At 53.2% G+C, this 11,807-nt stretch overlaps 1 protein-coding gene across 1 annotated transcript in view; it reads right to left on the bottom strand.

Moving 5' to 3' along the window:
• Nucleotides 1–1,153: 1,153 nt before the first annotated feature.
• Nucleotides 1,154–11,807, bottom strand: part of LOC144733941 (olfactomedin-like protein 2A) — a 29,740-nt gene continuing 19,086 nt past the window's right edge. Inside the window, 4 exon segments of the mRNA XM_078615967.1 lie at nucleotides 1,154–4,216; nucleotides 4,873–5,147; nucleotides 5,868–6,053; nucleotides 7,183–7,410. Coding sequence (XP_078472093.1) covers nucleotides 3,890–4,216; nucleotides 4,873–5,147; nucleotides 5,868–6,053; nucleotides 7,183–7,410 — 1,016 coding nt within the window. The 3' untranslated portion in view covers nucleotides 1,154–3,889.

Genomic DNA, 11,807 nt, shown 5'->3' with positions numbered 1-11,807 from the left:
CCCTACTAACACAATACACACCAATACACAACGTGAAACGCATGCCCTACTAACACAATACACACCAATACACAACGTGAAACGCATGCCCTTCTAACACAATACACACCAATACACAACGTGAAATGCATGCCCTACTAACACAATACACACCAATACACAACGTGAAACGCATGCCCTACTAACACAATACACACCAATACACAACGTGAAATGCATGCCCTACTAACACAATACACACCAATACACAACGTGAAACGCATGCCCTACTAACACAATACACACCAATACAGAACGTGAAACCCATGCCCTACTAACACAAAACACACCAATACACAACGTGAAACGCATGCCCTACTAACACAAAACACACCAATACAGAACGTGAAACCCATGCCCTACTAACACAATACACACCAATACACAACGTGAAACCCATGCCCTACTAACACAATACACACCAATACACAACGTGAAACGCATGCCCTACTAACACAATACACACCAATACACAATGTCAAACCCATGCCCTACTAACACAATACACACCAATACACAACGTGAAATGCATGTCCTACTAACACAATACACACCAATACACAACGTGAAACCCATGTCCTACTAACACAAAACGCACCAATACACAATGTCAAACCCATGCCCTACTAACACAATACACACCAATACACAACGTGAAATGCATGCCCTACTAACACAATACACAACGTGAAACCCATGTCCTACTAACACAAAACGCACCAATACACAACGTGAAATTCATGCCGCACTGGCTAGAGACGTGGACACGTGATCTCTCTGTGTACTGCGGCCTTCGTAATCTAGGGGGCCACGTGGGGCGGTGGGGGCCATACAAAACAGGTTGTGAAGCTCTGCTCCTGACCGTGCAGCGACCCTCCATGCGTGCCGACACCCCCGCACCTCCAATTAGCACGGTTGGCTACGTACGGTGCGAAAGAAGTTCAACGTACATACGTACGTACATAACGGCATGCCCTGCGGCCAGAAGGGGCCCTCAGCTGTGGCCATGCTGGTGTCATCCCCTCGACGACAAACATGTATTTGCGATCACAGCCCCCCCTGACCTCAAGCACTCTCGCACCCCGCTACGATCGGACGTGGAATCCCACAATCCTTTGCGCTTCGTTCATGTCAAATTTATTTTATATCTACCGTATCGTTTTCTCGTTTGTTTGTGTCCCATTAGCCTGTCACATTTGCAATATAAGTTACTGACGATTTGCATAACCCTTAAAACAAACATTTTCACTTACACGATGTTATGCATGTGTCGCCAACGTAAGGGATCGAGTTTGATCGATGACAAACCGGACCTCCCAGCCACGTGTGGAACATTATAAATGTATTTAAAACTCACGTACGCAACACTTGCACAATCCACACGAGGCTTTCTTTTCGACGTTTTAACTCGGCATGTAAAAAAACAACACAATAAAATAGGTACGTGCAGAGACTTGACACATGGAGAAACGTCTCTCAAATGTGGGTCCGAGCAAAAAGTTTCCGCACAGCAGAGATGTGAAAAAGGCAAACGAGAGTCGTGAATATTAAACAACTGAAATATAAATAATGACAGCACCTAGCCTGTCCCCCAGGGCCGCCCAGAGGTTCCCGGAAGCCACGTGACGAAACAAACGGGCATGTTGGTGGGTCACCTCTTGTTGCGTGTGACCCGGGTCAAATCGCCGCTTTTGCTTCCCCACCTACCTCCGCCACCCACCTCTGGACGGCCCTGGCTATCGTCCCTGAATGATCTGTAGTAGTCCAGCGAGGGCAGTGCGTATCGAACAGAGCTCCGACGCTTTCGTAGCGGCTTTGGACTGACCATCAAAGAAAGACGGTTGACCGCGTCGCACAGCGCTTTCGGTGTGCGCGTCTGCGGCCGTCTGGAACGCTCTTCCTTCCGATATTAGGAAGCCACTGGAGCCATGCAATTTTAAATTGAGGTTTAAAATGCATTTCTTTATAACTGATTTGTGTGTTTCGTTTGTTGTCCTTGCCCCACACCTCCGATTAGTACGGTTGGCTACGTGCGGTGCAAAGTTCAACATACGTGCATACATAGCCGATGCCCCCTTGAGCAACCATAACCCTAAAGATGTGGGAACCTTTAAAAAACACAACTTCCCTAAAGTCACCGCATAATGGGCCAACTTTGAATTCCAGGGCACATGAAGAGTCCAGTCCAGGTTTTTCGCATTGCCTACGAGAGAAATCCGGCGAACGTGGCCCACAGAAGGCATATGAACGAGCAAGATGCACGAAACAGCACGACTCGCTTACACAAAATGAACAAAAGTACAGGATCAGCAGCAGCAGCAGCTATTCTCTATCTACTGCCGAACAGAGGCCTCTCCAGGTTGATGCCACCACTAACCGGGCTGGGCAGCTGCAATCCGATGTTGCTATTCGTAATCTCACCTAGGTAATTTGTCGGTAATATTGGCTAATGCCAGTTAGGTTGAATGCTTTTCTGTTAGCCGTGGGAGGAAGCATGCAGGAGAGGGGAAGAACGTACATACTCCTTGCAGAAAATAACCCGAATCGTGAATCGAACCCAGGCTATCACTGCGCCACCCAACCTGTCGCCCTGACACGCTGCTTCCTTCCCCCGATGGCGAGTGGGACTCCTGACGAACCCAGGCACTCGAAGGGGGGGGGGGGCGATGGCTCAGATCCCTGACCATGGCCATCAGCCTCAGCGAAGAGCCCGCCCAGTCTCAGGGGCGAACCCAGGATCTCGGCAGTTACCAACTCGGCACGATGTCACGGCTACCAGCTCCACAAGCCGGTCACAGCCACGTATTTATTATAACTACGACAACTACAATGCTTGATTACCCAGGAAAATCTCGCTGAGTCTCAAGGCTCATTCTCAGTCGGAGTCCTCCCCCAAGTTTCCGCAGTAGTGGAGCGAGATGCTGCTGCTGCTGATGCTGATGCTGCGTGTAATCCCAATTGCAACTTGCAAGTTTTTACATTTTAGCATTGCGGTATTTGGCCGATACCAATTACGTTGTTTACGTAAAAAAAACGAAATTCCGTTGGTTCGCACCCCGTGCGCGTCACGCAGAAAACCCACACTGGATCTCAGTGCGCGATCTGTAAAACGATGGCATTGGCAGTTGGGTTGCAGATTGTCTTTGGCAGAACCCCAACACACGTCCCGCAGTAGCCTCACACACAGCGCTGGCTAAGGGGCCACTGGGCACCTAAAGCCACAACACTGTTTTCGGCCCCACATCTATTCTGCCCCACTCACCTAAACCCCATCAGCAATGTCCAAGGCCGTCTGCAGCAGAGTGCACCGCTCCCTGCGTGGCAATGGAGACAGCAAGGGCACCGATGCAGTCCAGGGCTTGAATCTGGGTCAGTGGAGGCCCCAAATGAGCTTTGGGGTCCATTGCAACGGAGCTTCCCCGGAGCAATTGGCTCCACCACTGTGACTTCTCCTTCATGTGGATGATGTTGGTGTAGAGGAACAATAATGATTTTGCATTGAGGTGGTTGAGCTAGATGACCGTGTCAGGAGTAGCGGAGTGGTCTAATTACTGCCGTGATGACGCCGCCCTCCATCGTATTGGTGAATCGGGCATTGAGTCTACGTGACACGTCCCATGGTTCCGTTCCCGGTGGCCACGGTCGCGCACCACAGTGAGCTGGAGAGTCAAATTCCGTTTGCCGGGGCCCTCTATCTCGCTGGGGAAAGAGTAGCGGCGAAGATGTGCTTTTCGAGCTCCCATCGAACGTCGCGTGGCCAGAGCCTCGTGAAAAAGAAGCGGTCGGTCACCCCTCCCCGCGTCCACGCAGGCCGGGGCCGGGGCCACGCGAGCGAGCGAGCGCCCGACGCTCAGTAGATGAAGGTGACGTTGTAGGTGACCTGGCGGCCGTTGTCCCAGGCGTAGATGACTTTGTCCCCGGGGTTGTAGTCTATCTGCGTGGTGTAGCCGAACTCGTTGGTGAAGGGGATGCGGATGGCCACCTGCGTGCTCGTGTGGGTGTCGTACGCGTAGAACACCGTGGCGTTGCGCTGGTTGTACTCGTCGACGGCGTAGAGGACGCCGCACACCATGAAGCAGTTGCCGTAGTGGCCCCGGCGCAGGCTCGTGCGCCACGTGGTCTCACGCTGCGTCGACAGGTCGCTCGCGTTCAGGCGGCTCAGCACGATGACGTCCTCCTGGCGGGTAGAGCCGCATGCATCGCGATCAGCACCTCCGCGTGGATCTCGCGGGCGCGCGATGAGCACGCAGCCCGCGTGAACCTCTCCACGTGCACGATACACTGTTCTAGCTTGATACGAGCTACCCCGGATAATTAAGCACTACATGCATTGATCCCTCTCGAAGGCCCCTTTGACAACTCACTTTTTTAAAACTGCTTTTTGTGCTTAATTAAACACGTGCGCGATGGTGTAATCGTGTATATGTGGAGGACGTGGGGAGCGGTGGTGTAGCCGTTAGCGCCCTGCACTTCGAACCTGGCTGCCCGAGTTCGATTCCCGCTCACGGCCAACACCGGTGACGATTATTTGCACCGGTCCTGGGGCTCCCCTAGGTCGAGGCGGCTTCAAAACGAGTACCTGGTGGCGGTGTGTAGAAACATCGCCACTCGGGAGACAAGGGCGGCAAGGCGTGGTGCTGGCCACCCACCGCCATCGTGTGCTGTGCCGACCTTCACAGGCGCTACTCGCTCACAGTACTTGCCCCAACAGCCTGCTAAGACTACACGGTGGGGGGGGGTTGGCATCTTTGTGTTTGTGTCTTTACGCGAGGGAAGTTATTTTTGGATCGGCCGGCCCGCGCGCTCGCACGCCCGCGGCAACCGCCACCGCACCCGCGTTGTCTCGTCGTCCACCGAGGGGTAGATGACCCAGAGCCCCGTCTCATCGGCCGCGAAGTCGATGTCCGAGTGGCCGCGCCAGCGCCAGGGCGTCGTCTCCTCGTAGACGGCGTCGGGCAGCAGGGCCCACGAGGCGAGGAGGCGTGCGCGCAGGTCGTACTTGATGATGTGGCGCGAGAAGGCGCGGTTGTAGAAGAGCGAGCCGTTGTAGATCACGTGGCCCGTGCCGATCCAGTTGTAGGGCAGCTTGTAGATGTTGCTCCAGCGGCCTGGACGGGGCGGTGGGGAGGGAGCGGTGCGGCACAACAATCACGGCGAGTTCGTTTCGACTCCTGGAGGGGCAACGTAGAGTTCTAGAGGCGGCAGAGCGAGCGGCTCGCGATCCGAAAGTTTGCAAGTTCACGACCTGGTTTTTTGATTGATTCAGTGCGGCATCATCAGCAGATTCAACCTCTTATTGAACACATGCCGGTGAACTCCCAGATGTTCACAGGCATGGAGGGCCCTCTCTGTTAGATGCGGGTCCTCGTTCGAAGCAAGCTATTTAACACGTAATCATGAGCATCACCGATTAGAGCACTACTCCCACTCAGCTTGAATCTGTGGTAGTACCAATTTGTTGGAAAGTCAAAAGTGGTTATCTAATGGTTCATGCTTGAACCCCCCCCCTCCCCCCAATATAAATGAGGAATTCCCATCAATGGCTCAGGGCTTTAAACGGGTGTTGAACCACCAATGCATAATTCTAGACGGAAATCACAAAAGACAACGTAGAGAGGAGCGCATCGCATGCAAACGAGCGGTTTAGCTACAAAATAAATTTACAAAATTGTTCTTGTTGTTAGAATCTTGATACCCGTTGAAACTCGCCCAATTGCTCCAATCTCACCGAGCCACGCAGCGCGAGCGGTGGCACGGCCGGCATGGCTAGGGCACTTAGATTTAGGGAGAGAGAGGGGGGGGCGGGGGATAGTCTCCTGGCCACCCACCCTCCTTGAAGCTGTCGAGGCCACGGAACTCCACGATGCTGTTCCCGTAGTAGTAGTTGGTGACGAAGATGCGCCCGTCGCTCGCCAGCGGGTCCTTCATCCAGGCGCCCTCGCTGCGCCCGTAGCTGTTGTGCTGCACGGGCGCCGCCACGGTGGACAGCGTGCCGTAGCACGCGGAGGACGGCGCTTGCGGCGGCACCGGCGGCGCGGGGGGGGGGGAGGAGGAGGAGACGGCGAGGTTATCGACGGCAACCCCGGGAACACGGCGCGCGTCCTTGACTTTGGCGTCGGGGTGCGCCTCGACAAAATACGTGACACCTTTAATGAATTTGTTCGTTCGTCGCGCGCAGTAAGAAAGGGACGAGTTGCGCTAGACGTGGTGCCGCTCCTGCGACGGCGTTCGCGTTAACTGCTCTGAGCTGCCGTACTCCGGCGTCTCTGTGACCTTTTTTAATCCACGGATCACGAGGGGGGGGCGACCACGGGGGGGGGGGGCAGCGCCGTTTCTTTGAGGGTCGCGGTCCGCTTCGAACGTCCACCGCCATCTGAAGTGCGTAATTAATGCCTTTCACCCGCATCGTCATAATATTAATAAGTTCATCATAATACATCTTGTGACACGAACGGCATTCACTGCAGATGTGTGGGAGTCTCCACAACCCATAATGTGGAAGTGGTGACTCCACACTGCGCAGCACTGAGCACTGGTGACTGCACTGTGCTGATGAGTCCTAATGAGGATGAAACCGGTCCACAGTTGTCCATCACTGCATCACTGCTGCTGTCAGTGGGGTCACGTTTGCTCAAATATATTTCGACAGTCGTGACATAAGACAAGAGGACCACAATGCACTTCTTCGGGAAATGCTGATAGCGTTTTGCATAATGGACAGAGGTTGTGTGCTATTTACAGATATCGGTGTGCTGTTCGAAACTAACAGGGGCGCCATGATGGCGAGATGTTAACTAACTCGCCTGGGATAAAGGAGGTCGTACGTTCGATGCCAACCCAGACGCCTATGGAGTCTGCATTTTCTCCCCGTGGTCGCGTGGATTTTTCTCCGGGTCCTCCGGTTTATCCCTCCGCATTTTAGAATCAACATCACGCGTTGAGAGTGTTTGTTTGCTGTACATTTCCACACGACGATAAGCCACTTCGTTGAGCTATCATTTGCGGCCTGGTCGCTTGTGAAAAAGAGCTACACAGTTCAGTGGGGCCTTCATTCCTGGTGATATAAAAAAAAATATTTTAGTTTCAATTGAGCTCGCTGTGTGCACGCCACCAGTGGTGACGTGAACGTCGCGTGCGCTCCACCTTCTGTGGTCGGTTCAGGCGGAGGCTCGGTGGTTGTGGTGGGCCGGGTCGTGGTTGTTGTGCTCTGCGTAGTGGTGGTGGTGGTGGTGGCCCTGGTGGTTGTGGTGGTGGTGGCAGCGGTGGTGGTTGGTCCGGCACTGTCGGCCACCGCTTCGTCTCTCCCGGCAGAGGCTCCCACGTAGTGGTGGTGGTGTCTCGGTTGCCCCTCTCCTCCGGCCAGCACAGTGTCTGCAGAGCAGGGGCACACAGACTAAGCAAGAGCATCGTTGCGTGTGCGGAGAATTTAAATGCCAACATAGCACAGTTGGCTGCGTACATACTGTACATGCATACAAAATAATTAAGCAAACAATGTATTCCACATGAACATAAAAGGATGTTTTACATTATCCGTCATCCGCACGGCCTCCTGGTAGTGCGTCATTTCAGCAGCATAGGTTCCAAACAAGCAAGCTTTGAACCGTCAGGCTAGCTTGAACAGATGCTGGTGAACTGCCGTATGGCACGGCCAATGAACAAGATAGTTCAATGCTACATTATGCAGTACATTATGTGGAGAAAACCTGATTTGAAGCTTTCGTGACTGCAGGAATTGCTCTTTGGTTCTTTCGGTAAAGCCACGTAGAAAGAAAATAAATTAAATAATAAATAAATAGCTTTTCTTTCTTTTCTTTCTACGTGGCTTTACCGAAAGAACCAAAGAGTAATTACGTGAAGAATTAAAGTGTAAGAGTGTGGGGAAGTGACCGAAAGTGTCAGTGTTATATGTGTACGTGGACGAACAGGAGACGTCTGCAAGTGCTGTCTGCAGGCAGCACACCTTTGCCGTGCTGCTGTGTCTAATATTGGCTCTCAGCCTGCACGCTGCATTCTCCTGCTGCGAAGAGTTTTCTCATCAGTCACGGGACGTGTTGGATGTGAATGATCGCTGTCTCTTAGGCAAAGAGCCAATCGGGGGGGGGGTGGGGGGTCTCTGGAGAAGAGAGCAGAAGCCCTCTCCACATATGGGTGCCTCCAGGCACGAGGCACATTGATGACAGACCACAGCTGCCTTAAGCCTCCGGTAGCCCATATGTGGAGACAGGGCTTATTAGCTACACTCCTACGGCGACCCCCATTGGCGCTCGCCTGCACTGATGAGCCCAAACGAGGACGAAACCAATCCACGGTCGTCTCTTTGCTTCACTGCCACCTGATGGGCAGGTCACGTTTCCAACTCTTTTTGCACTGGCGGTCCAATCGCCGACGGTCCAAGGATAATGACGGAGCAGCAGACAGGGAATGGAATGCGTCACGGTGGCGAGATGTTAACTACCTCGCCTGGTATACAGAAAGGTCGTGCGTTTGACCCCTACCCTGACGATGCCTGCTGTATATTTGGAATTTACATGTCTCTCTCCGCGTGGTGGTCGGCTACCGCTCTCAAAACAACCGAAAGGAATGTCCGTCGCCAAAGGTTGATCTGCGCGTAACCACCAAGTGTGCGCAAGGCGTTCCTCTTCAGCTGCCGCCCATCGCTGCGTCGCGCCTATTCGTCAAAGGGGCGTTTGCCCAGAGTCCACTCGCACGCCGGGCCTCTGGTGACGATGTCGCAACAAGCTGGCCAAAAACCCACAAACTTTAACGGAGGCATTCAAAAGCAGCCGCGCTCACGCGAGCCGGTGACTCGGCTCGCGTGAGCGTTGAGGCGGCTTTCTTGGAGAGCACTCCAAGGCCTGTCTACCGTGACCGGCCAACCTGCACACGCTTCCTACCCCCCAGCACGTGCTTTGTTCGGCCTAAAGAAAACAAGACCGGGCTATTGGCCTCCGTGCTTAACAGTCATCAGGTGTGGCATCTGCGTGAGCTTGGCAACCTTGGGCAGGTGTCAACCGCAGTCTCGTCGTGAAGACTGCACAACGAAGGGAGCTCGACTGACCAGTCGAAATGATTTCCTGCTCGAACAAGCACCGAGGGTCACGGTGCTCCTCTCCCATTTACAGCCCTGAGCCGGTGGTGGAAGTTCCATATTCCTATGGCGGGGATGAGTCTATCCATACGACAAATCAACTTTCGACATCCCCAAAAGTGTAACTCGAGATGAGCCGAAGCAACCGCCAACCAGGATTTGAACTCGCAACCGTTCCGATTGCGAGCCGCTCGCTCTCCCGCCGAACGACGGCCTGGCCGGTTGAGTTGATGAAACATTTGAATGCGGCCTTTGTGGCTCACGAGTGCTGTAGGAGGAGGGTCGTGAGAATGAGAGAGCTGGCAGCAAGGGCAGTAAGCGTTGGAGAGGAGGGATTTGTGAATGAGGGGACTGCCTTGGGGGTTGAGGGTGTGTGGAGGGTGTGTGTTTCTGTGTACGTTGAACTTCTTTCGCACCGTACGTAGCCAGCCGTGGCTAATCGGCGGTGCGGGGGGAAGGACAACAAAGGATGGAGCATCGACTGGGAGGGAAAACTTCTCAATTAGGCGAGAAGGAAAATGCATTGTCTAAAACAACAAATTATATATATATATTGTCAATGACACAGTGGCCTTAAACAAAAGCTACATAATAGGTGATCTTTCCAGCAAAGGCCATTCTTCGTGGCAGTACCTCTCTGGCCTCTGTACCATGAGCGAGGGCCGCGGCCCGAAACGTAACGCCTTACACACTTTTCTTTTTAAGGCCACGATGTTATTATTGACGGATGTATCGAGTTGTTGTTGTTTGTACTTGTGCACCACTGCCAACGCAGCAGCAGCAGCGGCAGCGGCGGCTACATCAGCAACTGATTTGTTCCACAAAATATAAAGCAAGTGTGTGCCACGTGTTTCGTCTGGTTTACGAGCGGGGTGAGTGATTTTGGAAGGGCGTTTATATTTTTACCCGAAACTAAATTGAAAACGAAACTTTTATTTGACCAGGTAAGGCACACTGAGCTGTTTCGCCCTTTTCTAGAAGCGACCTGGCCACAAATGATAGCCCAGCGAAGTGGCTCATCACGTGGAAATGTTTTAGCAGCTAAACACTCTAAACGCATGATTCTAAATGTGGAGGGAAAACCCGGAGGACCAGGAGAAAAATTCACGCGAGAACGGGGAGAGACACATGCAAACTCTAAATATACAGGGGTCAGGGCCAGGATCGAAACCACGCACTCCTGTATACCAGGCGAGGTAGTTAACATCTCAGAACTGTGGTGGCGCCCTCCAAGCAAAATTTTACCAAAAAAATAAAATAACGTTTCTCATCCAGCTACTCAGATACAAGGACAACGATCCCCCGTATAACCTACACAAGTGCTGTCAGTGTGCATCTATTAAAGCAGGCATGGCGTACATGCAGGCGGTGTGGCAAGTACCACGAATATCTGAACCGGTCCTGGGACTCCCCTAGGTCGACTCAGCCTTAACTGAGTGAACTGGAGCACTGGGGAGACAACGGTGGCCGGGTGCTGGCCAAAAGCACCTTCCTTGGGTGCCGTGTTGGCCTTCACCGGTTCTCGCTAACAGCGCTTGCCACCGGCGCTCCGTTATAGGCAACGCCGAGGGCTATTTGTCAAATCACAGATAAACGCGCGCGCACACACACACAGTCCAGCCAACCCCGTTCTCTGTAAGTGTATCTCATGGCAAGCTGTTAGAGTTTGCCTTGCCATTCGCAGAGTAACGGGCTCCTCACGCGACGAGAAGGTGCTAAATGGAAACCAGGAATTTGTTGCCAATTCGAAATGAATAAACAAAAGAACAGCCCCGAGCGAGTGTCTGCTCAAGGGGGCATTGGGGGAATTGGGGGAATTGGGGGCATTGGTGCTCGCTCCCATGTTTTACACACCGGAACCCGTGGTGGACATTCCACCTTCCCGTGGGCAGGGTCACGTCCATTCGTGGGACAACCACTGTTTACTTCTCCACAAAGTAGTACCCGATTTATCGACCCCCAGAAGGGACGATGAGCTGAGTGCACCCGAAACTAAGATTCGAACTTGCAACCTTCCGTTCACTTCTACCACTGAGCCATCTGGCTAGATGCATGCCTCAAATGAGTACCCGGTGCAGTGTGAAAACATCGACAACGGGGAAACAAAGGCGGCCGGGCGTGGTGCTGCCCACCCACCCCCTCGTGTGCCGTGCCGGCCTTCATAGGTGCTACTCGCTAACAGCACTTGCCCCCAACAGACTGTTAAGGCGACACGGGCGAGGGGGGGGGGTCTTTGTCTTGGTTTGTGAGTGTGTTTGAATAGGAGCGTTCGTTCACACTGCACTACGATACCCCGCGACCTGAGTTCAATTCCCGCTTAGGGTTAACATCAGTGAGAATTATCGTCACTGGTTGCCGTGAGCGGGAATCGAACTCGGAACGCCGTGTTTATAGCGCAGCGCGCGAACTGCTACACTACCACTCCCCACCAAACTACCGCTCCCCACAGACACACTCCTTGCCCCGCACCTCCGATTAGTGCAGTTGGCTACGTACAATGCAAAAGAAGTTCCACATACATACATACATGCACTCACATATAACGACAACAACTGCCGTTCGCCACTAAGAAGGCAGTGATGTCGCCACGGGGCTTGTGCCAGGCTAGGTGCACTTTGAGGCCACGTAAAGTGTCGAAGGCTCGATGGCAGGTCACTGAACAGACCCAGGCACCATG

Source organism: Lampetra planeri, chromosome 49 (assembly GCF_965212315.1).
Source record: "Lampetra planeri chromosome 49, kcLamPlan1.2.h2, whole genome shotgun sequence".
Lineage (NCBI taxonomy): Eukaryota > Metazoa > Chordata > Hyperoartia > Petromyzontiformes > Petromyzontidae > Lampetra > Lampetra planeri.
Note: the sequence above shows the minus strand (reverse complement) of the source record. Positions and strands in the feature narration are given on the sequence as shown.